Source organism: Oxyura jamaicensis, chromosome 14 (assembly GCF_011077185.1).
Source record: "Oxyura jamaicensis isolate SHBP4307 breed ruddy duck chromosome 14, BPBGC_Ojam_1.0, whole genome shotgun sequence".
Taxonomy (NCBI): Eukaryota; Metazoa; Chordata; class Aves; order Anseriformes; family Anatidae; genus Oxyura; species Oxyura jamaicensis.
This window is the reverse complement of record NC_048906.1, coordinates 6,215,108-6,242,767: the sequence shown is the minus strand read 5'-3', so window position 1 is coordinate 6,242,767 and position 27,660 is coordinate 6,215,108. Positions and strand designations below refer to the sequence as shown.

Below are 27,660 nucleotides of genomic sequence, written 5' to 3'. Positions count from 1 at the left end.
CATTTAAACCCAAGAATTTTTTTCTTCACGCTAATCCTGCAGAAAACCAGTTTGGTTTCCATTCCTATATATAGCATTAGGATTCTTGGTCTATTTTTTGTCCTTTTGCATCTGATTATTTTCAGCAGAGTTCAAACTTTTTATGATATGCAGATTTTAACTAGAACATGACTTCTATTCATACAGACTTCCAGTATTAATAAACCCACAACAGCCACATGTAATGTAGAAGAATTTTATTCATACTGCAATTCTGTCCCATCATCCACTGCAAATATTACAATTATCTTTCAAATGTCATAGAATATCAGTTTGTTCCACTTCAAGCACAGGGACCCTGGTGTTAAATGATTACACTTCTCTTGAACTTGCTTATAACAGACCCATAATTCAAATGTATTCTTCATGATCTATAAAGGTTTAAAATAAAGAGTCTGTTTTGTGTGCGTGTGCTCAAGTAGCTTCTAGACAGTGAGACTAATAACTTGGTGTTTAGCAAGACATGTATCTTGCATATTATGCAGAACACATTTTTTATGAATACAACAGAAATGCAATAGGTTAAGTAACATAACGAGTGAGTGGTAACCTTTAAAAATATGTCTTAAAAATAGCAGAAGAGAATTCAAAAGGAGTGAAACAAAACAAAAGTTTTGCAAATGCTTATACATTTATTGAGATATATAATGGGTGTCTGCCTATATAAATGTAGGTCATAAAACAGCAAGGTTGAAAAATGTGAATGGTCATATCTGATACATGCAAGGAGCATAACATTATCATAATAAATAGTGGAAACTGATATACAATGACAGGACCACTGAAAATATGCTGAAATAAATTAAGCACCTTGAAGTGATGGGAGGACTTAGACAAGTCGAGGAGCAGTTAGCTCTGTAAAAACCACTGTGGGCAGGTACTGGAATATTGGGTCCCAAGAACCTTCTTGGTGGGAGTCAGTAGGAAAATCCCAAATTATTTTTTGTTAACGCCAAGAAGTAGAACAAATTACACATTGGTATGAGTAATTCTAGACATGTTCTTAACACCTCTAGTTTCAAAAGGAAGATTGCTGCCTTATTTTATTATATAACTTCTGGTGTGTAAAAGGTATGGAAAATTCGCATTTATTCAGCGCAATGTTATCATAAAGAAGAAATACAATTTTTCTGCAACTGAAAAGTGGGCAGTGCCATTTAGAGTAGCTGGGATGCAGAGATTTGCTTCTGCTAGCAAAGAGAAGTTTTCCTTCAAAGGAGGGCTGCAGAGCAGAGTAAGGCCTGGCTCTGCAAAAAGCCCCATTCAAGAGGAGACCCATGTCTACACAGACACAGCTGCCAGCAAGGCTGCACCCACATGGGGCTTGTTGCAGGTTCCTGGTGCTTTTTGTTCTGCAATATGTGTCTTTTGGAGGAGAGGCAGCATTTTGGAGCATGTATGTGGCTTTCAGAGAATCCTGGTCATATACTAAAAAAAAGGCTTTTGATTTTAGTTAAGTGGACCTTACGTAAAAGAGTCCTATCAAACTGCTGATGTACAGCTGCCATTATCTCTGAAGTATTTCATATAATATTTGGAAAGGTGGCTGAGAACACTTTGCTGCAGATAAATATGTTAGAAAACCCCACTTAGTTGAGTGAAGAAGTTCCCATTGGAAGGACTTGTAACACAGAGGAATATGGCCCCTATTTCTAAACCACAAACAAGGTGACTCAAAAGTTCTACTTTTCCTTGGCTTACTGGAATGATCAAAACCTTTCTCTAACCTTCCCTCTTAAATTGTGCAACTGCCACTGACCACGTGGATTTCAGAAACCTCCAGTCCATAAGCAGTGAAAAGGCTTTTAGAAGTGACAGGCAGAGGGACATCACTTTACCAAAGAAGCTTACGAAAGGTGAATAAAACTAACTTTAAGAGTAGGTGCAAGATAATGAGGGAAACAGACAATCATATGTAGTTTAAATAGTTAAAAACACAGTTTTATCTATATGATCCAACAACAGGTAAAAATCTTGCCTGCAAGGCAAAAGCCTAATCTTCCCTGCACGGTACCCCCAAGCTAGTCTTATCCAAACAGTTGTCTTCTTTCTTAAATGATACATAATATTTGAACTGACATCCAGTGCATGACATAACAGAAAAAATACACATGAAATGCACACCTTTTTTTTTTTCTTTATAAAGCTATGGAGCCGCACAGAGCAAATTTAAGTGCACAAGGTCACACAAAGGCAGCTTTCCAAAAGGAATCATTTAGACAGTGAGTGAAATGAAACTGTTGTATCTCTGAATGTTTCTCTTGAGGATCTCAGAGCAAGGACCGAGCACTCGTTCGAAGCGGGGCCGGTCGAGCTTTACGCACTTCAGGGGTCCACGTGCCACCACAGTAGCAGCCCGGGGCCGATTGAGCAATAATGCTATCTCACCTGGAAATAGGGACAAATACACCATCACACGTCTGTGCCTCTTTTTTGGAGGGTGCATATTTAGGCCACCATACAGTTGCTTTGGTTGTAGAACATACCCCTTTATATTATCTTGATAGACACTTTACATAGTTCTGTTGACAGTACAAGTGCATTACACATGCATAATGCATGCGTGTAAAATGCCTTTAAAAACAAATGCATTCAGACTGTTTTGCTGATTCTGGAGCTGTCTCCTATCAGCTTTGGTGTAAACCAAAGAATAGTTTTAGCTTCAGTGAAATCTCTCAGTATTGCTGAAAGCAGAGGCTGACCTATGCATAACCCCTTGTTCGCTAAAGAGTAGAGTGCTAATTAAGACAGCAACTACTTCATACAATCCCATTTGCTGTCTTTCTGAACCACGCTTAAGCCGAATTTTCTTACCAAAGTAATCTGATGGTCCAAGTCTTCCCACTTCAATGTACTCCTCATTATCAGACCTGCGCTGAAGAACGGAAGCTGTGCCCTGGGAACAGAAGAGCGGTAGGTTACTTTGTTTTGCTTAAACCTGCTATCCCTTTGAGAAGTACTGAGTCCGGAGTATCTGCTTTCGCAGGACACGTCACACTCCTTTAGTTCTGCTATGGGAGAGATGATAATCTCAGTCAATTTCTTATATATGAATAAAAGGAATTGAAGAATTAAAAAAAAGAAAAAAATCCACCAGTATGGCAAACTTGATTTCCCTCTATGAATGTGGCATTGTTTAGATACAGACAGATTCGTCTCACGCAGAACACAAGAAGAACAGCAGAGAATTCAGTAATTCCTATGTAACTAATGCACATCATGCTGTGCAAATGTATGCTTCAATAGACTTTAAAAATATGTTCTGAGTAGATGCAGAACCTTATGAGTGACACAGGGAAGATTTTCATCATAAGCAATAGAAATTTTCCCAGCCACAATCTAGAGACAGAAATTTATAAGGCTGCAACTACAGTTTATTCCTCACCTGACCGTTCTTGCCAAGATTGTTGGTAAAGGGAGTTTTAATGCTTATTGCAACAGAAAGTGTTTTTTTTTTAGTGTCTTTGCCTTCTCATGGCCTTTAGTGATCTGGACACCTGCAAGTCAGTCGCTTGAGAGATGGAATGTGTCTTGTCTCCACAACCGTTAATAACTGCAGTGCTTAACACGTGCTAATACATGTCAAAACTCAGTAACAGTCTATTTAAACCTTCAAAGGGGTTTTACATGCAAAAATATTCTAACCTGGAGGAAATCTTAAATTACTTGCAGCACAAAGTTTTTGTGGGGGAATAGAGAAGGTAACTGCTTTCTGAAAAAAAAATACTATGACATTAGAAATTATGTTCAGAGTCCACACCAGAAGCCCTGGCAAAGGCAAAATGTTAACATATTTGAGTCTAACTGGAATTAGAAAGATTCTTAATAAAATAAGATTTTGAAATAGAATGCAGAGCCCATTTCATTGACAGTGGCCTGATGCTGCTGCAAGAACAGTGCAAAATAAAGGAAGAATTTAGGTGCTGTTGGAGAGTATCGACAACGTGTAAACACACTCTCTCATGTGTAAACACGATGCTCTCATTTGTTTGTTTGTTTTAATTTTCACCTTGGAAAGTAATACCTGGGAGCTGGTACAACCAGGACAGGGAAGGGGGGGGGGGAGACACAGTAATGTGAACTATGCCTGGAAGATGTCACTTATTGGAAAATATCACAGGGACCCCCTAGTTTAACACACAAGCCTTGCATTGCTCTGCTTATCTGCACTACTGGTGCCTGTAACCAGCTGCAGCACCACTCCAGCCTGGAGCACAAACCTCCCTCCAGTACGGAGTATTCAGTGCAGATGAGACAGCTGCAAACATCTTTCAGCTTCCTTGTATCAAAATAAATGTGTATGCTTCAGTTTACAATGGGGGCTCAAGGAGACACTCAGCAACCTCAAGCTCCTTGGCTTCAATGCGTCTAAAGGCACTCAGCACCCTGCAGAACCAGCCCTTCACCTCTGTGTTGTGTTTAAATATGCCCCATAGGATCCTGAACATTGTCATTGAATTGCAAATCTGAACAGCAATATAAGGCTGCTTCAGGTCTGACTTTTGCTTTTCTAGGACCTGGGGCCCAGGAACATCCACTATTATCTAGCAAATTATCATAATTTGCTTTCTTCTGAACAAGCACTACTAAGATGCTGTAATACTGTTGTATTGCATCATGTCCTATTTCATAACAGGGTTATTTTTAAGCCCATATAATTTATGAATAGCTGGGCCACTCTCTAGGTTAATTTATAATGTAACCTTTCTATGCTACACAAATGAAGAGGTAAATTACTTCTGATGATGGCAGGAACCAGAACCAAAAATCAAATAATGTGCAAGCACTGTTTGAGAGGTGCTAAGCATCTGATGGTTTTTATATGTACTTGCATGTATATCAAATTAATCTGACACAGTAGAAGTCATGATGTCTTATTTTGCCCATTAGCAGTAATCTGTGCTTAGTATAAATTAGTAGATAACAGACAGTCACCACATTATATTGGCCATGACAATTTACCATTCCACTCCACCAGCCACACACCGTATCAGCGTTAAAAAAAAATACTGAATAAACAACAGGGCTGTAAATCCTAGTCCATTTGAAAACAATTGCAAAACTCTTCTTGGCTTCAATGCTTTCGCTGTTGATATGCCAGACATCTGATGGCATAAGATACAGAACCATGTGCTTGGCACAACCTGCAGGAGCAAGGACACCTGAACTGGGCGATGTTTCAAGATCAGTTGTTCAGAAATAAGCTAACACATTAAGGGAGGTTGGCTTTGGTCTTTTGGTGACAGTTGCTTGGGGTTTTATCCGCTGTTAAGACCTGCCATGTACATAAAACTGTCCACAGCAACTGTATGGCTATCCACAAAAGTAACTGAAAGGACGGCATGTAATAAAGTGATTTGGTGCCTGTCAAGTTTCCAGCAAGAATTCCTTATCCTTGATATAACTAAATTGTATCGCCAAAGCTGCTGTTTTCCAAGATCTTCCAGTAAATCTGAAAGGGGATGAAATGCAAAGATAGTGTAATGAGTTTTGTTATTCACACTTACTGCAAGCTTTAAAAACAAACACACTTCCCTAAGCAGAATTCTCAAGAAATATCTCATACAGGGAATAATGCACTTATCAACCTCTCTCTGGACAAACTGCTGATCAGGTGCAGTGCATGGGCCTAACTCGACGCTGTTCATATTGCTTGTGCAATGGAGTCAGAATCAGCCTCACAATCACTTCCAGCCCCTGTCCTCCACTCAGTCCCCATCTGGAGCCTGGCAAAAACCTAACCCCTTGACCCAAATAGCTGTCTGCAATCCATGTCTCCATTCTCTTTCCCAAAACTATTTTTTTTAACTTTTATTACAGATGTTTTATTACATACAACAACAACAAAATCCCCCAAGTAATCATATTGGCTGCCCAGGTCAAATGAAAAAAAGAGTAAATTCCCCATTGCTCATCTTGAGCACGTTGCCATAAAGGTAATCACAATATCAAGCAATATTGCTTTCATCTCCCCTAGTGTCAGCTTTTATTGTGCTTAATATTTTTTGACAGTGTCCATATGATATAGGACTTCAATAAGTCAGTCTTCTGAAGCAATTTCTTCCACTGTTCCACTACAGTCGGCCTTTTTAATCCAAGAAACACCATGCTATCTGTTGGAGGAGGACAGATGTGTCTGGCCTCCACAATAAACACTTGGCTTGGCAGGACAAAGCAATGCATATTCCAGATACATATTTTTCCACTCTTGTTTTAACAGTCACATAGGCTCTTCCCGTTGCCCAGTGAGAACAGGTCTATCATGGAGCAAAAGAAGTTTCCTGAAACCCCGACAGCGAGCACCCAGATGTAAGATCTGATTACACCATTTGGCCTCTCCCTGCGAAAGTCACCAGCTCCACAAGTACATCCTGGAGCATTGTCACAGTGACCTTCACGGGAAGACCGTCCACACCACGAAACAAAGAAGATGTTTTTATAATTATCTATCTGCCTCACCTTCGCTTTAGGTATCTTATCTCTGGAAACAAAGTTATTCTAACTGTGTTAGAGGAAGAGTCCAATTGTACATGAGCAGTGTAAGCAGAGCAAAAATAAAGTAATCCAGAAACAATCTCTTAATATTTACACACTTAATGAAGTCCTCATACTAAATGAATCATGTGCTGACCCTTGCTCCCATCACAGGCTTCACGGCTGTATTTCATTTTAGTTTACTTGTCAAATCTTTCCAACGCAGTTATTGAGCTTTCTGTCCTTCTTGTGTTTAGCCCTGCCTTGTATAAATGGTAGCCCTTAATAAATCTCCTGAACCCTGTCTTGGGAGGTATGAGTATTACCTAGCAAGGATTCGAGGGGCTTATCACTCACCCACCAAAAGCATTTGGTCTCAGCAGAAAAGATTTCCCCTTAAATGGCACACAAAACTTGGCAGGACCAGTCTCTGTGAAATGAAGTGCACAGTCCCAGATTTGCAGGATCAGGCTATTTAGTGCTGCTCAATTTAAAATACCGTCTTGTACCCTGATAGTCATTTCAGCCTCCTACGCCACAGAGCAAAACTTTCAGAGTGCATGCTCAAACACTGTGAAGAAGTTTGACACCATTTAATAAATCAGCACTTTGTGATGATATGAAACTGAAAGCAGACAGGCATGTCGTCCTCCTCACAGACACTTGGGAGTGAAATGATCTTTGGTGGATCCAGGAATATTCCCTTTCAGCCATGGGGAGTGCCTGTATTCCCAGGAACTGATACCATTAACCTCCCCTCCTCTCCTCCTAGTAAATACAGGCATCTTATTGCAAAACCAACAAGAGTAGCAGTTCCAAAAGCAATGCGCCATCACCACCTCTCTGCCATCCTCACCCCACACACCTGCTCACTCCCTCTGTAACGGTTCTGTCACAGCACTGAGAGTATTTATTCCTGTCTTTCAAATGCATCAGCAGATTGTTTTGTAAAAATTTACGGCTTAGATACAGCAGCATAATTTAAGATATAAAAAAATAAGTTAGGGTTTATAATCCATGAGCTCCCATCCTCTCCAAAGTAATAAGATTTTGATAGATGTTTCATTTTCAAATTATCAGACTGTAGGGATGAGTTGGACATCCTACAGTGGCCCATCTGGATCAACATGAAGATTCCCATGACTGATCCTGCGTGTCCTTGTAAGCACAAAGTGCTTCAGGAGCCCTATCTTCATATATAAGTAAGAATCCTGTAGCCAGAAGTTGGCCTAAGTAGCCTGGCTATAAAAGGCAAATGGTCCACAAGAAGGCCAAAGGGGAAATCCTGTCATTTTTCCTGTATTCCAGCAACGGAAGCTCTGTGGATCAGATGGGATCCCCCCTGTGCTGGCAGGGAAGTGTCCTGGGTACCACTGGGTAGGGTGGGCTGTGCAGGGTGGCCCCTTACCAGGGGCTGGGGGTGGGCAGGGAAATGAGCCCTGCTTTTTTTAACTTTTTGGTTTAAAAGTCATTCTTGTTGATGTTCTATTTCCACCAGTCAAAGCTTCCACTTTAAAGATAAAGTAATCAGTAAAAAATATAGTGAGGCTCCATCTGTGATAACAGATATATTTATTGTTATTAAGATTGAAGAATGGTTATTTATTCTGATGATTGGATGCAATGTCAATGTCTATGTCCTTTTAATACACTAAGTACACAAAATAAAATTTAACATCTTGAAGAAAAGGATTTTGATGTCTATAAGCAATAAGTTACTATTTCCATTTTTATTTTTTACCTTTTCACTTATTTTTTAAATTAAATGGCAGACAGTTTTTTTCTCCATGACCTCACAATGTTGCACTTCTACCCTAGTTTTGAGCTTAGAAGGCTTTTCTAGCTTATTTCATTTTCCTCTGCACTATCCACTAGAAAAGAGCAATGCAGTAGTTTTTCTATAGAATTAGCGATGAAAAAGGTCAGGCCTATCCATCTGTTATTGCTATTAACTCCATCAATTTCTATTATGAACATACCTTTGCTCTTTCTCACTTTGTTAATCCACACACTCCATAATTCACACTTTCAAAAGATAACTTTCCCTTCACTCCCCAGCAACACAAGCCCTCATTATATGCTGCTATTAAATCTGCGCTAAGTTACGACAAAAGACTGAGGAAGAGGCTGTGCAGTGGTATAAAATGTTCCTGTACACATGGTGAATCACACGGGACTCAATGTAAGGACTCCTACTGGCTCTACTGGAAGCAATAGCAGATATGAAATAAATTAAAAGATCTTTCACACAGTGTGAATCTGTGATTATTTTATTTAATTGCAGGCAAGAGAAGGTTTGTGGAAGTAATATCTTTTATTAGACCAACTCGCTAGGAAAAAAGAGAAATGCTTTTGGGCACACACGCCTTTCCTCAAGTTGTCTATTTCTCCAGGTACATCAAATAAAAGATACCATTTTCCCACCTAAAAACATTGTCCAGGCAATGTTCTTACAATGTCATAGCTACGACGACGATAAGCTACACAAGCTATCTGCCTACTCACTGGTTCAGGCACACAATTAAATCACCCATAGAGCATCTCCAAATCATTAGGTTAAATTAAGAAGGGCCAAAAGCTCCTGATGCTACAAAAATCCTGGAAATAACAGTTGCCTAGTGGATCTGTGAGACCTGCTGAGATCTGACAGCTCTTGTTTCACCCTCCACTTTAAAAATGATCATTTAAATCAATTCAGCTGTCTTTGATGTGAAACCTTAAACAACTTTGGTCCAGTTTGGCAAACTTTACTTTTATGACTGTCATTTATGATATGCCTGTTATAATGGCTATTTAGTAAGGTCTACAAGAACAGCCCCCAGGTTTGCATTAAGTGAAAAAGTGCTTGTTGTTTGGTTTCCTTATCTGTAGCAAGTGAATTCTTTTCTCCACCCATTAGGGATCTCCGCAGATTACAGTGAAAGAGACAATGCCCAAGTCAGAAACATGAGCTGCTGCCAGCTTTGAAAACAAATACACAATATTTTGCACATTCGGTCTTTTTAATTGAGTTGTGACTCTAGACAAAATGTTGAGTGCCACTGATTTCAGCAGATATTCAGAAAGCCAGCACCTTGGGAGTATCTTTAAGATTTAATGTGCTACATCAAATGAGCTCAAAGGGCAGCATTATGGTAATAATGGGAGCACTGGGGTACCCCTATGACTTCCTTGAGAGAGAGCAGTGCTGTAGAAAATGCCCTGATACTGCAACAACTCCAGTGACAATGTACATGATTATCATAATGTAATCATCATAACTTTATAACATTAATTCATCATATTTTTTATTGGCCTTAATTGCCAACAACACTAATGCGGACTGCAATTCAGCAAAGGTGGGAAGCAAACGTTACTTCCCAGCTGGCACGGATCCTATACGTGAGCTCTACAGCCATGCCTGACACTAAACAATACGCAGTTCGCCATGTGTACCAGCTGTACCACACCTGCATAGGACTACCATATGTATATCGAAGCTTCCATCACTTCTGCTATCTAGGCACATTTATGTTGGTTTAGGAATAACATCCACACCCGAGAGAGAGGAACAAAGCTGTCTAGAGCAGTCACCAAAATAGCGACAAACATAAAGGTACTTTTAAAAATGACAATAAATCATAAACCAAGTGTAGCTCAAACCAGCAGAAACAACTGAGCCACAGGGCATTTCCTAGGGATATACAAGAGGCCAGGGTTAAGGCCCAGACATGACTACACCCAGCCAGTCATTAATCACCAGGAAATGCCTTTGCCTTGATCATTTACTATTTAAAATTGTAGACATTTGACATGGGAAGACCTTTTAGATCATTTTGTTCATCCTCCTATTGCAGTATCTCAGGCAATCTTTCCCTTCAGTATTTCTTTAAGGCAGCCTGCATGAAAGTTGTCCTGTACCTAAATGTACTCCCCTTGAAGTAAAAGAAATGTTATTAGATGGAACAAGACAAGATTCAGGTAGAGAGACCAATAAACACAGTGAAAAGCCAAAAGAAGCAGAGTATTGCACGAAGTGTACTTTGCCTCACGCGTGGAGGTGAAACAGTGGTTTTGCACAAAGAATTAAAAAATTGGGATTTTTTTCATGAAGACTTTTTTTGTTGAAAGGCTTTTCAAAATCAAAACTTTAAGCTTTATAGTCTTTTGACTTCAAAATGTTGCCCTTTAGCCGCAGCAGCAAAGCTAGGATCTCTCAGGAGTCCGACAGAGGCACCTCCATGTACTGGGAGCCTCAGCACTTCATCGAGAGTCAAAAAAGCAAGGGAGCAGCGTGGAGCAGGGCATGTCACAGTGGCCCCTGAGCCTCCCAGACTTGGGGCCGTGCTAGTCCCATGCCTCTCTTCCAAACCACCAGCTGCCAACTGGCACTGGGAAGCCTGGGAGCAAGGGGACAGTGACACAGGGGTGACGATAGCAGCTCTTAGACATGGGAGGAGCCCCTTGCCTGGGGTGTAATCCTCTGTGGCTAGTTATCCTGGCTTTGTGCCCAGCTGCTGCTGGCAGAAAGCTGGGAAGCGGCTGCACCACAGTCTGGACTTTGGGGTCCATCTGCATTTTTATCTTCACTCTGTTCTAGAATTCTAGCTGACCCTTCTCTTATACATTCAGTCCACCTGCTGCAGTGGTGACACAAAGCAGATCTGCTCAGTCAAGGTGGGCTCCGATGCAGCGTTTTAATGAATCATCTCAGGGATACTTGCCCTTGACTAATCAGTAGCTTCTGTGGGAAAACAACTGAATTAATATTCATCCTGGTGCCAGATTTTAAAGACTGTCTGTGCCAAGCACTGTGGATTATTGGCAACAATGCACTGTTTTCCTCCCTCTGACATGTCAGCATACAAAGCAATAAAAGTCACAAAGGAAAAAAAATGTTGCATTTTAGAGATTCTTTCTTTCTACAAAGCTAGCCATTATCTTTACTCTCTCTGAAGCCAGGAAATGTCCACTGAGTCAACATAAAAGTGACTCTATAATGGGTTATTCATCAACTGTTCATATTTGTAACTGACCTTAGAGTTATCATGTCCTGGAAGCAGACAGTGCTGCCTGCTACCACCTACAGAATGGGCAGTGTTGAATGCAAGGGAGAGAAAACACAAAAACAGTGCTGAACCTCCTTCACCCTGCCCGCGAAATCCTTTCTGGTGAAAATCGTTTTTAGCTGTTAATGTTGTTTTACGGCCCAATTACTCCTACCACCATCTGCTTCTTTGTGAAAACATTCTGTAGATACTGAAGTAACCAGACCAAGCAAAAGTCTGAGACAGACATCATAATTAAAGTCTCATAACTAATGCTGTGACCACGGTTGGGCTGGCAGCTGTGGCCAGCTAGGGCAACAGCTTCAGAGCAAGAAGCAAAACTTGGAGTAAACTGGGGAAAGGGGAAACGGGAGTTTATCATGGAGATCATAATGTTCATGGTCATGTTGAGAAAGTACTATGAAACAGGGCTTGCGAGCTCAGTCTTCAATGCCAAAGAGTTTATAAGGATCCTGAGAATCTCCTGAAAACCTTGAGGGGTAAGCAGCCTGGGCTGCTCTCCTTACTCACACAGAGGCATTTCAGTACCTGGGAACCTCCGCTGCTTCTGCAGACTGCCATGGTAGTAAGACTCTACTGAACAAGACTAAAGAGAGAAGACTCAAAGCCAAAAGCATGCCTTAAAGCAAGTGTTATGTACACAGAAAGTCACAGTTGGTTCTGAACACAAAGAAAACCTAGCACTGATTTTTATGAAAATTCAAATGGAGCACACAAGTACTAAGCATGAAATTGCCAATTATTAACACAGGGTTTTACATCTTTGCACACCAAACCATCTCCCATTTTCTGCATATCCTATAGTGCTAAGAGGCTAGGGTGTGGCTGAATTTCCAGCTAAAACTTACATTTTATGGGTTTACAAATCAGATGTTTTAAATTACAACTGAATGAGACTGAAGACTCCTACACAAGCTGTCATGTCAGAAATGAACTGGGGAAACATTCATATGCCTTTTTTTGCACTGGGTATAGCATGTGCAAAGAGAGGTTATGAAAACTACTTTTAAGCCGTTGAGAACAGGACTGCTGCACTGCCTCTTCCTCATGTTTTTGCTTTAAGATGCAAGTTTACCAGTGTCCCAGTGAGATGGAGTAACACAGAAAGTCCTGCATGTACCTCATGATGCTGGCATAAGCAATTTTCTCAGTCACAGTGTCCTGGAAGACCACTAGCATATCACTCCTCAGCTAACATTTTAGCCCTTTGGGACTGTTGATAGCATCATTCCTGGGACGGCTTTTATTTTACAGCTAAGGGTCAGCTGTTCTAGGGCTACTTTCCAAGAGAAGACAAGTCCTTTGAACTATGTAGCCAAAGACACTGCAAATATTCCTTCAGCGAGTAAATAATCTTGGGTTTTTATTATTTGCCAACCTTTGATTTATGAAAGACTATTATACAAAAACAAGGGAAGAAATTAACAAATTTCAGTCAGCAATACAAAGTGCAAATGACTTCCACATAAGCTACAGCAGAAAAGAGCACCCATCATTTTGGGGCAGTAAAATTTAATGTAAAGGAAAAAGGTCAGTCAGTTGGTGCAGTAGCCTGGGATTCTGGCGACAAAGTTCACATTTCTTCTCTGCCTTAGACCTTCTGTGAGCAAAAGCATGAAGACCCAGACCTTTAAGGCACCTAATTCACACTGATTTTTTTCAGCAGGAATGAAGAACTGTCTTAATTCTTGTGCCCATGCTACAGATCATAACATGGAGCTTGTGCATGCACCTCATCATACAGGTGTAGTGAGCATCAACTCCATGGAGTTCATGAGATGTTCAAGTAAGACCAATAGATAAGTATCTAAGATAAAACAAGTAGGTATAGAGGTTACATATATTATATATCACAATAATTATGGCTCTCAAAATTATTCGGTCATATGCTTACAGAAAGTCACATGAATTTGCCAATCCAGGTGAGAATTTTCTTCCATAACTAAATGTTGGCTGGGGATGCTGCTTTTACATTGTTTTCTTACCCATCCGACTTATCTTAAAAATGCTTCATTTTTATAGTATAGAAACTAAACTGAATGCTCTTAGAGAAGGATGATGCAAAAGGACTTAATTCTGATTGTGGACTAGAGATTGAGTCATGACTGGGCTTGACAGTACTTTTTTAACCATACATTTTTAAACTATTATACATTATTCTCCAATCTCTGAGTTCATAGCAACTCAGAGAATTTACATACAGTTGTCCTGGTTTCTGCCACAAATGAGGAACAAAATCTGCAAAGATCTAAAATAGACTAGAAATATTGGCTAATCTGAAATCTCACAAAAATGTTAAGAAAATGATCCAGCATATATCACTTCTGTGGTTTCAGATTTTGCAGAATTTACAGGAGGTGCCTGCATTGCCATGGTTATCACTGGGGCTGGAGAAATAGTTGGAAGGACCAAAAGCTGCAGTCACTGACAGGTCTTCCCATTGCTGGTGGGAGCAAGAAGTGGAGCAGCCAGTTGCTTACTATGAAATTTTGTCCCTTTCTAACAGAGGAGAGATAAGGATATGCTCTAGATTGCATATATATGCAGCCTGATCCACTGCTCACAGAAGTCAAAGTTAAAGCAAATTCAACAAGAGCTGAACTAAGCCAGCACTTCAGTCACTGACACAGCAAAATACTTCACCTCCATCCCCAGGCAGGATAGCACCCAATCGCACACCTACCTTTTTATCTTTGACATCAGCTGGCCATTGAAAATGCCATCCTGAACACAGATGAACTTTGATGGAGGGCCAATGGAAGTGCTATTGTTTGAGCGCAGCCAGGTGATATCAACAAAATTGAGTCTACCTTTCCTGTAAGAGCTCTATAGAAAAAAATGTCTCCGTGGTTGAAAATAAGCAAAGTACAGAACCCTCAGTGACTGCTAGCTCTGATTATTAGCTACATTTTGTTTATGAGGCATATATGAGGAGTTGCTATAGACTGCCTTTAACAAACATACCTGGTATCAACAAAATCCTGGTAACACTAAGCAATTCGGATTGTAGCCTTTGAAACTCCTTTTCTAGACAACATTCATCTTCCTAATTAATAATTAATCACAGTGTGTTTTTAAAGAGATTATCAGGTGTGATAGCAGAGTGTGCCTAAGGCAGTGACTTCATTAACCATACGGAAGAAGTTTACTTTGTAGTTCTCCTGCCTGTTGTAGGGGTAGTTGCCAAAGGGGTCTCTCTTGGGTTAGAATGTCAAAGAGCAACAATTTAAAGCAGGAAACAATTGGGCTATTATTTTTCTTTTTTTTCTTCTTTCTTTCTTTTCTTTCTTGAAGAGCTTTTAAATCATAAATCTTCAGATGCTTCTTGTGCAATTTAAGACTCAAGTCTACTTTTCCTAAAAAAGGCCCAATTCTGTAAGGAGCAGAGTGCCCTTCCTAGCTAGCCCAAGGATCTTCCTCCGCTCCTTCACGTTACCATGCTACAAAGAGTTTACAAACACTGTTCCACCTAACGAGGCTTTGAACTGTTTTTGTGCAGAGGCCCTCCACAGCATGCCAAGAGTGTCAGCAGGGTTGGAAACACTGATTTCACCTACAGGACAGTATCTCAAGCATGCTTTCAGCAGTCACAATAACTCACGGTGGATCCTGCCCAGACTGGAGCCAGTTAGTGGCCCTGACTTGAAATGTCAACAGCAGCATGACAACTAGCAGCTCCCCAGGAATCACAATGTTCTTTTGAATGTGATCAGCACTACTCTTGGCTAGATCGATAATTATTACCAATTCATTTGACTAATTTCTACCAGTCAGGCAGCTCTCTGCACTAGTTTTGGAAGGATTTCTGCACTGTCAGTGAAAATTTTCTCTTATTTTCCAATCTTGCTATTCCCATTCCCTCAATTCAGTACTAGTGGATACTTAATACATTTTCCCGTAAAGCTTTTACTCACCTTTATGGAGAGTCATTAGGATTACTCCCACTCATGTGGAAACAGAGGCCCAGGGTGGGTAACAGTCTGCCCACAGGCTGCACTGATAATACAAGTATGCCTGAAATCAGAGGCCCTGACTGCCTCCTTTCTAGCCATCAGGAAAACAATAAAGAACACAAATCCCAAGCTTTTTTTCAGTGCTTTTCACAAAGGACTTACAGAGGAGGCTGGAACTACCCACTGTCACTAACACTAATCTACAATTAAAAATACCAGGTTTTTAAATGTTTTAAAAGAAAAATTCTAATATGAAACTGCTTGATACAATGGGTCCATTTCTCCTTGAATTTTCTCCTGCCAATTATCTTCTATTTTTAGCTCTTTTATTTTTAGGCTGCTGCATGTTATTGCTGGGCAGCTCAACCAGCTATTAATTGGAAATGTTTTGCTTCTCATGCAGTTTTATTTCTTTGCTTTATGCACCACTTAAACCAAACTGTCCTCGGAGGAGATGACAGGCTACGGACAGCACATTTAAAGGACAGTTACAAGCTGTCCTCTGTGGGCACAGCGGGGCATTATCATAACAATTTTGCTGTTTTCCCCTCCCACACCTGCACACGTTTGCATCCGTGTGTGCATTTTCCTTAAGCCATGTCAAACTTTTTGGAGAATTGGGGCCATCTGGCAGCACTTCAGCAACCGGTCAGGCGCAGCGAGCTCTCAGAATGCAACTGATATTAAAAGACTCCCCGAGCACATTCAGCGGAGTCCCATGACAATAACTGTGTGTCGTATATGGTGCTTAGCAGTGACAAGTAGATCCAAGTGATCTGACACAGGGAGGGCTGGGATCTGGAAAACCCAGCAGGGCACTTCACGGCTGCAGATCCCAGCATTTTTGCTAGCTGCATTATGGACTTTTCTCCGAGGTGCAGTGCCACCGAGCCAAGTTTGAAGCTGAAGTTACTGAATGGTACATGATCCTAACCTCTATTTTTAATACTATTGTCACTACCTTGTTCAGTAACCTAGACAACAGCAAAAAATTCGGTTCTTTCCAGTTTCATAGAACTACCACACTAGTCTGAGCTGCTGCTCGAACTGAAGTCAGTGGCAAAGCACGAGTTGGGGAAAAAAATCAGCCCTTGTTCAAATGGCATTTCATTTAAAGGGACGTAACATTTTCTGGACGTAACATTTAACTCTGCAAAGCTTGCATGCCTTTGCAAGCTACCACTTTAAAAAGCTAGCTAAAAATATTTGCTTTATCTGAAGTCAGATGAATAAATCCTCCCTACCGTTGGTTACACAGTGTGGCAGTGTACAATACAACTGCAAATGTATTTGTTAGAAACTGTACATCTGTTATGATTTACGCTTGCCAAAATATAATTCTTTATGGCAACAATTGTTTCATGGTGCTTAAAGTTTTTCACCTCTGTGCCAGGAATCTCATATGGGATAATTCCATGACCTTGGAATCCAACAGATACATTCCACATCTGTCTGGTCTGGGAAAGCCCGAGTTTGTTGTGTGAAAAGCATAGTGGGAAAATAAGACCTGGAAATATCTGAAAATACAGAAACTGCAGGGCTGCTTCTTTTTTCTTTTCTTAATTACCAGTTTCAAGTGCAGTAAATCAACCTCACAAAAGTGGTTATTTTGCTTTTGTAAGCATGCATTCACTTCTGATTCTATCTTCAAATTAAGGAGTATGGTATAAACATTAAAATAATTCTATCACTGGAAAAATAGCAGCCTTTAAATATTTAAACTAAATCTTGTTGAAGGCTGCTTAACATTTGAATGAAAAAACACCCAACCAACTTACTGGTAAACATCTTACTGCTGCCTGTGAAGACGTAGCATGGCAGAAAAAATCTTGCAGTCCTTAAATCTCAGGGTAATACTCTCCTCATTGGATTTTTAACAAAAAAATGACCACAAACAGCATTGTGAGCAGTGGACTTAACAAGCCTGGTTTCCTGTGGCTCTTCTCCATGCATATTTTGTGTTATTCTAATAATTTGGCTAAGCTCATGCTGCAGCCTTTGCCTCCACATAGCATTTTCATGCATACAGCCTGCACCACAAACAGCCTGCACCCTACCACTATCTGTGCAACACCGGAGGCAGATACTGGACAGAAAGCCTAAGAAAAAAAAAGGAAAAGCTGAATCTGCTTATTTGATAGAAATGGGGAACTAAATACTCTTATCCGTACTAACCACAATGATATTCCTAGTTTAAATCTGAAATTGCTTTTCTGGTCAGTCTGGAAGTCTCCCTTTAATAAGGTGGTTAATGGTTGCACCTCTGCGTGAATGTGCCAATTCATTTGTAGGCTGTTTCCTCCTGCAGGACCAGTAAAAAGACAGCATCCCATAGGATGTCACAGAGGAAGGCAGCATTGCAGGCTAACCAGAAATAAGCAATTTATTAAGTTCACAGAAAACTAGGCTAACAATTTAAAATCCATGAGTGCTGGGTGTCTTTGAGAACCCTTTGTGATAGGAGTCCCAGGATCCCACTTGGAACCAGTATTTGTGATGCTGGTGATCTCTGTAGTTGCACTAAAGCCTTAGAAATTGGTAACTGATTTGTTTAAGGCATGTCACGAATAATCATGTTTTATAATAAATAAGAATCCTTCCCAAAAATTCTGTGGGAAAGTTCAGCTTTGTACTACTGGACATACTGTACTCCAAAGGAGGCTGCATTCTGGTGATATATGAAATGGTTTCTGCACACGTAGCAGCCAAACAAATTAGCTATATTTGTAGTGTTCTGGATTACAAGGCCACAAACATCAATAAATATATGAAAGAAGCTAATGACTTTTCAACATGTTGTGACAACAAACCAGCCAAAATTAATTTCAACTAAAGTTTGTGGAATAAAATGTTCCTGGTGGCTTTATCAACAGTCCTGCAGACAAACTGAACATCAAAGATGCAAACTCCTGTGAAATCAGGTTTAAAATATAAACCTTAAACTATATGTGAACAGGCAAAAATGCTACTGCAGCACAAGAAATAATTGATACTGGATGTTCATTCTTTAATTTAGAAAAATACAGGCAATTTCTAAAGTAAGAAACTATGCTAGATTTATAGTGGAAGGCTGAGGTGAGCAGACACTTTATGATTACACAGTACACAGTGCTAATACTTTTCTACCCATTCAAGTCTTAACAGCTGTTCCTTCTAGAGGGAGAAAATAACGGCCCTCAGTAATTCTTTAGCAAGCTGCCAATTTTCCACATTGGGTTTTGATGGCTAAGAAAATCAGGTTTTCCTAGTCTCATGCTGCTGCAAGGAATAACAAGACACCTAGTAACTCTCATAGGAATAAAAATCCCATATTTCTAAAGGAGCAAATTATTTCATAATTTTTTCTTATATAATAAAAACTTTATTAATGAAAAAAAAAATTCCTATCTAGTATCTAGTCTGTTTTTATTCTCACACTATTGATTTGAAGGCTCATCACACAGTTAAAGTTCCTTAAGTGTGTAGCCGTGCGCTATGCAGGTGCAGTTATTTCAGAAGATAAACTATGTTCATAAATCAAATATGCATTTCAGCACCAGCATCCAACATTCAAGAGGGAAGAAAGAATGGAATTTTAAGTATCATATATTGATTATGAACGAAATTTTGGCTGCCTTGGATAGAGGCACCTGTCCAAAAATTCACAGATAAGTAGCAAGCAAAGGAAAACCTGTTGGCCTCTAAGCCAATTGGAATGGGTGATGTACAAGCCCTTCACCATTTGTGTGGGGCATGGTCTCTTTCCTCCTAAAAACCACAACACAACACAGCAGTCTGATGGAACCAGAGATACATTCTGTGTACATACAACTACCTCCCAAGGCAACACAATGACACCAGCTTCATTACATCCGTCTGACCCATCTCCCACTGGTAGGAATTCAGATTACCAGCACCCCTCGTGCTGCCATTACTGCCTTGTTGCTGGTCATGTAACATCTGGCCTGAGAGGTGCATTTGAACTGTCACCACACAGACACACATCAGCCACTCCCAGTCTATATATTTGGGTATGAACACTCACAGCTGGCACTGAAAACCATGCCCCAAACTCCTACTTCAATACATACACAATCATAGCCTAATGCTGGCTTGTTAGCCTTAGTCTGAGTCTCTCTAATACCTTTTTATAACTTGTTACATCACAGCGTCTAAGTATTTGTGTGAGATACTGAAGACCCAAATATTTATGTCAGAGAGGGAGGAAAAATCCCATCAGCATCTGTTTGCAGAAGTGAAACGGTGGAACTGAAGTGTCAGATAATCTCCCAAAAAGATGTCAGTATTTTCAGCTGCCTGACAGATCTGTCTGCTTGTGTGAGAGTAAACAAGAAAATGGCTCAGCCATTTGGACTGAATTTAAGGCAAAACAAAGAACAAATTATCTATTTTCAGATCAGGTCTCCTGCTCCAGTTTACAGATGTTCATTGTGATTTCCCCTCTAAGCCCCTTCGGGAACAAAGATCAACGCACTGTGTGCCTGGCCAGCCTTGTTAAAGTATTGGCAATCTGGAACAATAGCAAAATTAAGTAGAAAAGAAACCTTCAAACACTAAAGACACTGGATCTCAAAACTCCATGTCAACATCTCAAAACTCCATGTCTTACATTTTCCTGGAAACTAGGCATTGTCCTCCTCCACTCATGTAAGGTATTTCCACAGAACTAGTGTCTGAATTCATCTGAATTTTGAGTAATTCTCTTGGTTTGAGTGGAGTTAGTTCAGATTTATGCTGAAGCAAGAGATTAAACTGAAACCAAATGTCTTTAATAATAAGTCTTGACCTTTACCAGGAAAAGACACAGTTTATCAGGATGCCAAACTTACCTCTGTAATAATGAAAAAGTCGTCACCAGGCTCTCCCTGCACAACAATTTTTTCTCCATCTTCAAACTGGACAGGTTCCAGTGCATCAGCCACTGTCAGGCGCTCCCATTTGTCCAGGGACTCTAAAGTATTGAAGATCATAAAACTTTATTATAAAAAGATTCTTACTTTGGCTGAAGATTCACATCTAAACTGACAGCTCCAATATGCCTGGTTCTGTTACAAAAGAAACATTTCTCTCATCCACGCACTATGAAGGAACTTCAAATTGAGAAAATGAATTTATTCACTGTGCCTTAGACTTTCATAATCACCTAGATAATAATCTTAAAAGTTGGACAGGACAAGTTGACAGTTCCCCAGGTCTGTGGTCTGATCTGCACTGCCCAGATGCTGCAGTGCCTTGCAGCAGCCTGGCTGTTTTGAGATACTACTGAGATGCTCTCTTACCACATCCAAACCCAGATGCCAGAACAAGTCCTGCTGTTTTTTCATCAGAGTTGCTCTCAGATGGTTACTGATGGCCTTCTTAATAAGCACTGCAAAGGTGCTAATCCAAAAGAAGACTTTCCCCATGAGTGAGATCAGGAACTACTGACACCAATAGCAAGTCCCTGTCAGCACAGTGGCGGTGGGATCAGGTATAGCTCTGTAAAGTTGCATCTCTGTTTCATTTGCAGTTTTGGCCATTGGGAAATGCACACAAAAGTGCAAGAGCTGTTTTTCTTTTCCTACACCACTTAGAGAGAAAAAAAATACTTCAAAGTAAACTTCAATAAGAAAATATTAACAGTCTATTTTATGAGTAATATAACTCATAAAGCCTGGCTCCTGCCCCTTTGTGTTCTTATCACCTACGTGCAGTTGCCACAAATCCCCTATGATACCTGCCTGGCGAAAGACAGTCTGCATAGTGGCTGGTTCTGAGCTACTTACTGACCTGCTGGCTTCCTCCCAGTGCCTTTGCTAAGGGATGAATTCTACCTGCTCTGCCACTGGGGAGAAGAAGGATGCTCATCTGTGTCTCTCTCTTCTGCCTGTTTGCATGAGAATTCAAGCCAATGAACTGTATTGGAACTTCTGTCTTTCTATCACATGTGACTGAGAAAAGCAACAGGTTTAAAAGTTATAAAAAGAAACATAATACAATGTTATAACCTCCACAGCCTTAAGAAGTTGGGCTAAAATTCATTTACTAAATTTCTGTTGATTCTTACTCATCTCATTGTGAATCACCAAACAATTTAAGTCAAGATATGGCTTCTGACAAGACTAGATTTAGGTTGTTTGCTCAGACTCTGTTCTTCCCATTTTGTTCAATATATTGCTTAGAAGTATTCTGGGAAGGTGAAAGAGTTGTTCTCTAAAATTTAAAAAGCCTTCTGGCTGAGCTTAGAAGAGCAGACTGAGCCCAACAAAACTAGATCAAAGTGGACAATGCACAAAAGGAAAGTTTTGAGTTGCTGGACACACATACATCTATCTTTATATTTTTATGCACTTTCTGTTGCAGTTTGAGAAATAATTATTTTTAATATTTTTTCCACTTATAATTACTAATGCACTTTCATCGTATATTTATGGCCTTTGCTGTAGAAACGTTAATATCAAAGTCCGAGCTCACACTGTCAATGCAACATTCAAAAGTGCTCTGTTTGACTAAAAATAAGCATAAAACTCTTTCATACAGACTAGAGTAGGCTTTTTCTTTTTTCTTTTTTTTTTTTTTTTTTTTTTTGAGAAAGAACTCAGCAATTAACAATGAAAAGAAAGAGTCCCTTTAAACTTCTTCTTCAGTTGCCTTTATGAAAAATTCAAAGCTAATTCCAGCTCTAGTCACGAAGTGTCTCTCTTTTGTCCAAAGGAATTGTACCACTACAAATACATTGGTTCTTGCAAACAGAGTATGATATAGAAACTTGTACATGATAAAACTTTGTACAGAAATTTGTATAGAATTTTATACATATAGAATTTTATACAAAAACTTTGTATAGAAATTTGTACATGATAAAAGTTTTAGTTGCAGTGTTAAATTCAAACATCAAATAAAGTAGACCATTTTTTTAAATTTCTAAAAAGTACATAAAAATTCATGGCTTTACATTAATTAAAAGCTGGAGTAGTGAGTGGAGTAGTTATAACATATCTCCTTAGATAAGCAGCTACTGATAATCTAAAAAATCCTTAAGATTTAAAAATATATATATTCTTATAATTATATAGCTAGTTACAGACACTAGGCCTTGAAAAATATGTGTATGAAGCAGGTAGAGGTTTTTCCAGTGAGAAATCGCCAAGTGCCGACCACAATAATGCATGAGGTGAAGTTGACTTCCCAGTACTGTGTTGAGATTTCTAAAATACTTTGCAATTTTCCAGCTGTCACCTACTATTTAGACATGTGAAATAGATCCTTAAACACTTCACCTAAATTCTCACAGTTCCTGAAATGATGTGTTATTTTGTCCAGTGCTTTTCTGTACTTAAAAAAGGCTCAAATCTTGAAGTCCTTACCCATTTTTTACTGAGATTCAAGAACCATACTACAAACTAGGATACAATTATATGGCAAACCGCATGTTTAAAGAAGCGCATCTTTGAATAACCTTTCTACTCTGAAATTGTTTTGAGATGTCTCATTGTTGTAATTGCTTCCTATTAGTACAGGTGCAGCGATGTTTTTTTTCTTTAAATACTCATTGTAATTTAGTATAATTTAAGCTTTTAATTTAGAAAGATTTAAATTAAGCATAAAGGAAGGCATTTAAATGATGAAAACTTCATTAATAAGTGAGTAATACACTTGGCCTTACTTTAAGCACACAAATATAATTTAAAATTTCATGCATAGAACCTCTCAAAAGCTCAAATCTGTTTTCATTAAGACTCTCTCATATTTCAGGTACCTAAGCTCAAATCATAAAGGAATACAATAAACATGAAACAAAGTGTTTAAATAGTAATACAAGTACTTTAATTATATAGGAAATTAATCCTCAACTGTTTTTTTCAAAATAGCCCTAGTAGAAACATGATGGCTCTCCTACAGAATTAACGTTTCATTGTACTGTCTGACACTGTCCTCGTTATTAGAAGTTTTGTTCTTCTAATGGTGATTGATTGGTCAGGCATTATGGGTTTGTTGTTTTTCCTACTGAAGGCCATCAAGAACATGTCCGAATTTCGTGGCTATCACATTAATCAAAGGGAAACAAAATCCAAGGACAAGAAGCTAAACAGATGTTTTAAGAATGTGAGACAGAGGTTGTAAAAGACAGAAGAAAAAAATCAGTCCATTTTGATTTGTGAGGGTAGTTTGCTTAGTGCACATAAATACAGTATTCTTGGAGGAAAAAGCTCCTCACCTGTCACCTGTAAGGATGTTAACTACACGTTATGATAAATTCATAACTCTGTACCGATTTTTCTTCTATCTATATGCAGTTCAGTAACAGTAGCTACTGAAAGGTTACCAGTGCATGCCTGCTGGTATATTTAAGGAAAGATTTGCCCTTAACATAAATGTTCAGTGCTTATTAAAGAATGAGAAAAACAAGTCCTAAAAAAGGGCCCTTTACACTTTCTTTCCTTAGGAAATGATGCAACTGTGAGATCTCCTGCTTGACCACCATGGCTTTCATCATGCCATCAAAGACCAAAATTCATTCAGCCAGCATATCTAACAGAGGAACTAACACACAAGTCCAAAGGGCAACTGACCCAAAATGGAGACCTTGCTCAGGAATTCTTCATACATCTTCCGCTTTCTCAGTGTGCTGCCCTGTTATTAAAGGAGAGAGAAAAAGAAGGTAGGACATTACACAAAGTATTTTTGTGTTTTCTTCCTACAATTGCTTTTTTTTTTTTTCCCTCCCCTTCCAAATCTTAAGCATAGCCAGTATAAACAGCCTAAGGCAAATGTTTCCCCATAAAATGTCTGGGCAAGTTGTATTCCTGATAAGCAAAGACAGAAGGAATCAAATTCAACCCTGGTGTAATTTCACTGACTTCACTGGTGTTACTGGACACCAAGGGTGTATTGTATCCATTATTTACAGGCACTCATTTAAAGCCAGAGCTTCATCAATTAACTGTTTAGCTAATTCAATATATATCTTGTTACCAATGAGGCCCTACTAGAAGGGAATTTACAGTTACAAAGTAGGATAAAACATAAAATGCCCCCTCATGGATCCGACCATTTTAGGTCAGAGCCTCTTTTATGACATGAGTGTTTGTGTGCAAGCCTTTGTTTTCATCTTGTACAATGCTGTATGTATTGTTACAGCTGAACAACATATTCATATTATTTTTAACAAGATTTACATGTTTTGGAGCAGACAATCCATCAATGTATTTGCAGCCACCAGCAGTCATTCCCAATTTAGTAAGAATTTTTACGTGATAAATTACTGAGAAAACATGCTTACATGAAGTCTGATCACCACAGAAAAGCACTCTTAAGCAGCCATTCCAGAAAACATTATTGTCACAGATGAATAGTATGAATAAACACAATGCACCTTTACCAATAAAAAAAAATATTAATTAATCTATAACTCCTTCAGGGACACAAGTGACTTGAAAAGAAACCCTTCCCAGGTACCAAATTGGAATTCCAAGGTCTTTCTTGCTACCCTGTAGTTTACTCTGCCAGATGACAGCCCACATCATTTCTATCTGGATAAATTCTTGGTATATGTTGAAGGTTGTCTGGTGCCTGCTAGTCAAATCTACAAAGCAGGAGAACAGCATAGAGGTGATTATGCTCGTCTTCGGAAGGAAATGAAATGAAGATGGCATTTATTCATAGGGCAGAAAGAAAAAAGCAAATGTCAGTGTCAGACACAGAAAAAGACACTTCTCTACTCCTCCTTCTCAAAGGGAGCACTGGTAAGTGCTGGAAGCAGAGAAAGTGGGGAAATACAAAGGAAAAGGACAAGAAACATTTCACCAGTTGCCGCTAAAGCATTCAGAAATACCTGGGAAAGGCCAGTGGATTCAAGCACAGTGATATAGCTAAGCAGTTAGCATTGTCCCTCTTCCTATCAGGTGGGGCCTGATCCAACAACCAAAATAAATGTGACTTCTTCCACCAAATTCAGCAGATCATGGCTCCAGATTCTAGCATGAGCATCAGCAGACGCTGCCGGGTGCTCTCCTCTCCTGGGCCACCTCTGCCCCAAAACAGTCCTGGTACCGTCAGAAGCTGCTGCTCCTCCCAGATCTCCGTGGATCAGCAGCAGCCACCAAGGTCTCCCTCCTTTGCACCCCTTTCATAATTTCCGAGCGTGGTGCTGACAGTTAGCCTCTCAGAGATAGCATCACTAACCCCTGTCTGACCTCTCTGTCTGACAAACCTGGTTCTCAACCTCAGAGGCCCCTGGAGCATTTGAAGTGCCAAAAAGAAAAAAAATGAACTTCAAACAGGGGAGGCTCTGCAAACCACGCCAAATCCTGACAGCTCACCATGAGACAAAGAATGGAAAACTGGACACTGCGCAGTTGTTGCTTTCCTCCCTACAATCGAGTGGAAACTAGACCAGCAAAATTGACAGCTGTGGAAAACCAGATTGGTGGTTTAGTGCGATGGGCTGGGGCACCCAGGGACAGATGTGGAAAATGCTTTTAAAATGACTGTGGACACAGATGAATTTTAAGAAGCAGTAATCAGCAGCCATAAGTGCCGCCTGACCACAGCTTTGAGTATTTAGAGACACAGACAAGACCCAGGAAGGTAGGAACTGCTGGCATCCCGGCTGGCCCGGAGGGCAAGAGCCCATCACTTCCTGCAGGATGATGGGTGTGTTAGCTCTTGGCTAAACTAAGAGCAGAGGTACACAACTCACCATGAAGAGAAGTGCAAAACAGAAGGGGAAAGAACTAATTGAATGTGCTATTATCATTACCTGTATTGTGGTATTATCTGTATTGTGTATTCATTATCTAAAACCTCAACTACAACTGGGACTACACTTCATGTATAACTTAAACATTCCATGTCTCTAAATGATACCACTGACATAGCTAAGGGAGAACAAAGCCTGTTGAAGAACTAGTGAGTGAGGCTTTAAAATCCTATTACCCAGCATATGCAGTGAAACCCAAGGTGATCCAACTAATGTCTCACAACTCAGCCAGCAGAACGGCTCCTTACAACTCTCCATCTCTCCTGGAGGAGACAAACAACAGCCTCCAGGGTCCAAGGAGCCACCCGATAGCCAAGCTTCAGCTCACCATGCCAAGCATGCACAGAAGCCATCTCTGCATTTGCATAGCATGAGGTTGGTTCCCAGTCAGCACAGCTGGATCCCAATTCCCCTTCCAGAATGAAGATGTCTAGCTCACACTCAAGCACGGGCCAGAACATCGCTTTATTTTTGCTTGTGTGTGTTTTTCTGCTCAAGCTTTCATAAGCATGAGGGGAAGAGATTTTGAGACCACTAATATAAGCTAAAACAAAAAAAAACAAACAAAAAAACAGACAAACAAACAAACAAAAAACATCAGTAGAATTCTTACAAGAAACCAAAGCATGTTCTTATTGCCATTGGTATTGATCTTCTTTCTTCCCTATGTAACAGAGAGAACATGGCAACTGCCTACTTTCCCACCTTCCTCCATCAGCCCAATGTTACCCTCTCGTTCCCCACAATGCATGCACTGTCACCTAACTCCTCATTTCCCTTTTATACTTGCTTTGTTTGGTCTAGCCACTTTACCCATGAGGCCAGGAATATGAATACCACATAACCTCTTCTATTACCCTTCAAGTAGTTTCTGTAGAAGAAACTACTACATATCTCTCACTGGGATATGTGCTAAGTCTGATCTTATGCAGTATTTTCATGGTTATTCTAGAAGCAGCTACAGATCAGACAGTAATAATTTCTGCAGACTAGGAGATACAACGAATGCTTCCCAGGAGAGGAAATAACAGGAGTGGATCTAGAGACATTAGAAACGGGAGCAGAAAATAATAGAATGAGCTTCTGTTCAAAAAATATAGCTTAAAAATACAAAGGAAAAGAGCTCCAAAATACAGATATTTGAGGAAGGGAAGAAAACTGAAATACAGTAAACCTGAAAGAGATTGACAGATAGTAGAGGAGAACCTGGTTTGCAACATCATCCTACAACAAGGCTAGTTTGGTCTGTATACCCAAAGACATCATTCAGGAATGAAGTCCCATCTCCATGGCTCTGATGTGACTGCATCTGGTGTCTCACACTCTGCCTGGGTACCTCTTCTCCAGAAAAGTGCTCCAAAGCTGAACCAAGCCTGAAGAACTGCTAAAACACTTGGGGAGAGCT

At 39.8% G+C, this 27,660-nt stretch overlaps 1 protein-coding gene across 2 annotated transcripts in view; it reads right to left on the bottom strand.

Annotated features, from left to right (window-relative positions):
- Positions 1-219: 219 nt before the first annotated feature.
- Positions 220-27,660, bottom strand: part of PRKAR1B (protein kinase cAMP-dependent type I regulatory subunit beta) — a 100,145-nt gene continuing 72,704 nt past the window's right edge. For both annotated transcript variants that reach the window (XM_035339778.1, XM_035339777.1), the window contains exons 8-11: positions 24,067-24,127; positions 20,344-20,465; positions 2,854-2,935; positions 220-2,427 (exon numbers count right to left, since the gene is read on the bottom strand). In XM_035339778.1, coding sequence (XP_035195669.1) covers positions 2,255-2,427; positions 2,854-2,935; positions 20,344-20,465; positions 24,067-24,127 — 438 coding nt within the window. In that variant the 3' untranslated portion in view covers positions 220-2,254. The remainder of the gene's footprint in view (positions 2,428-2,853; positions 2,936-20,343; positions 20,466-24,066; positions 24,128-27,660) is intronic.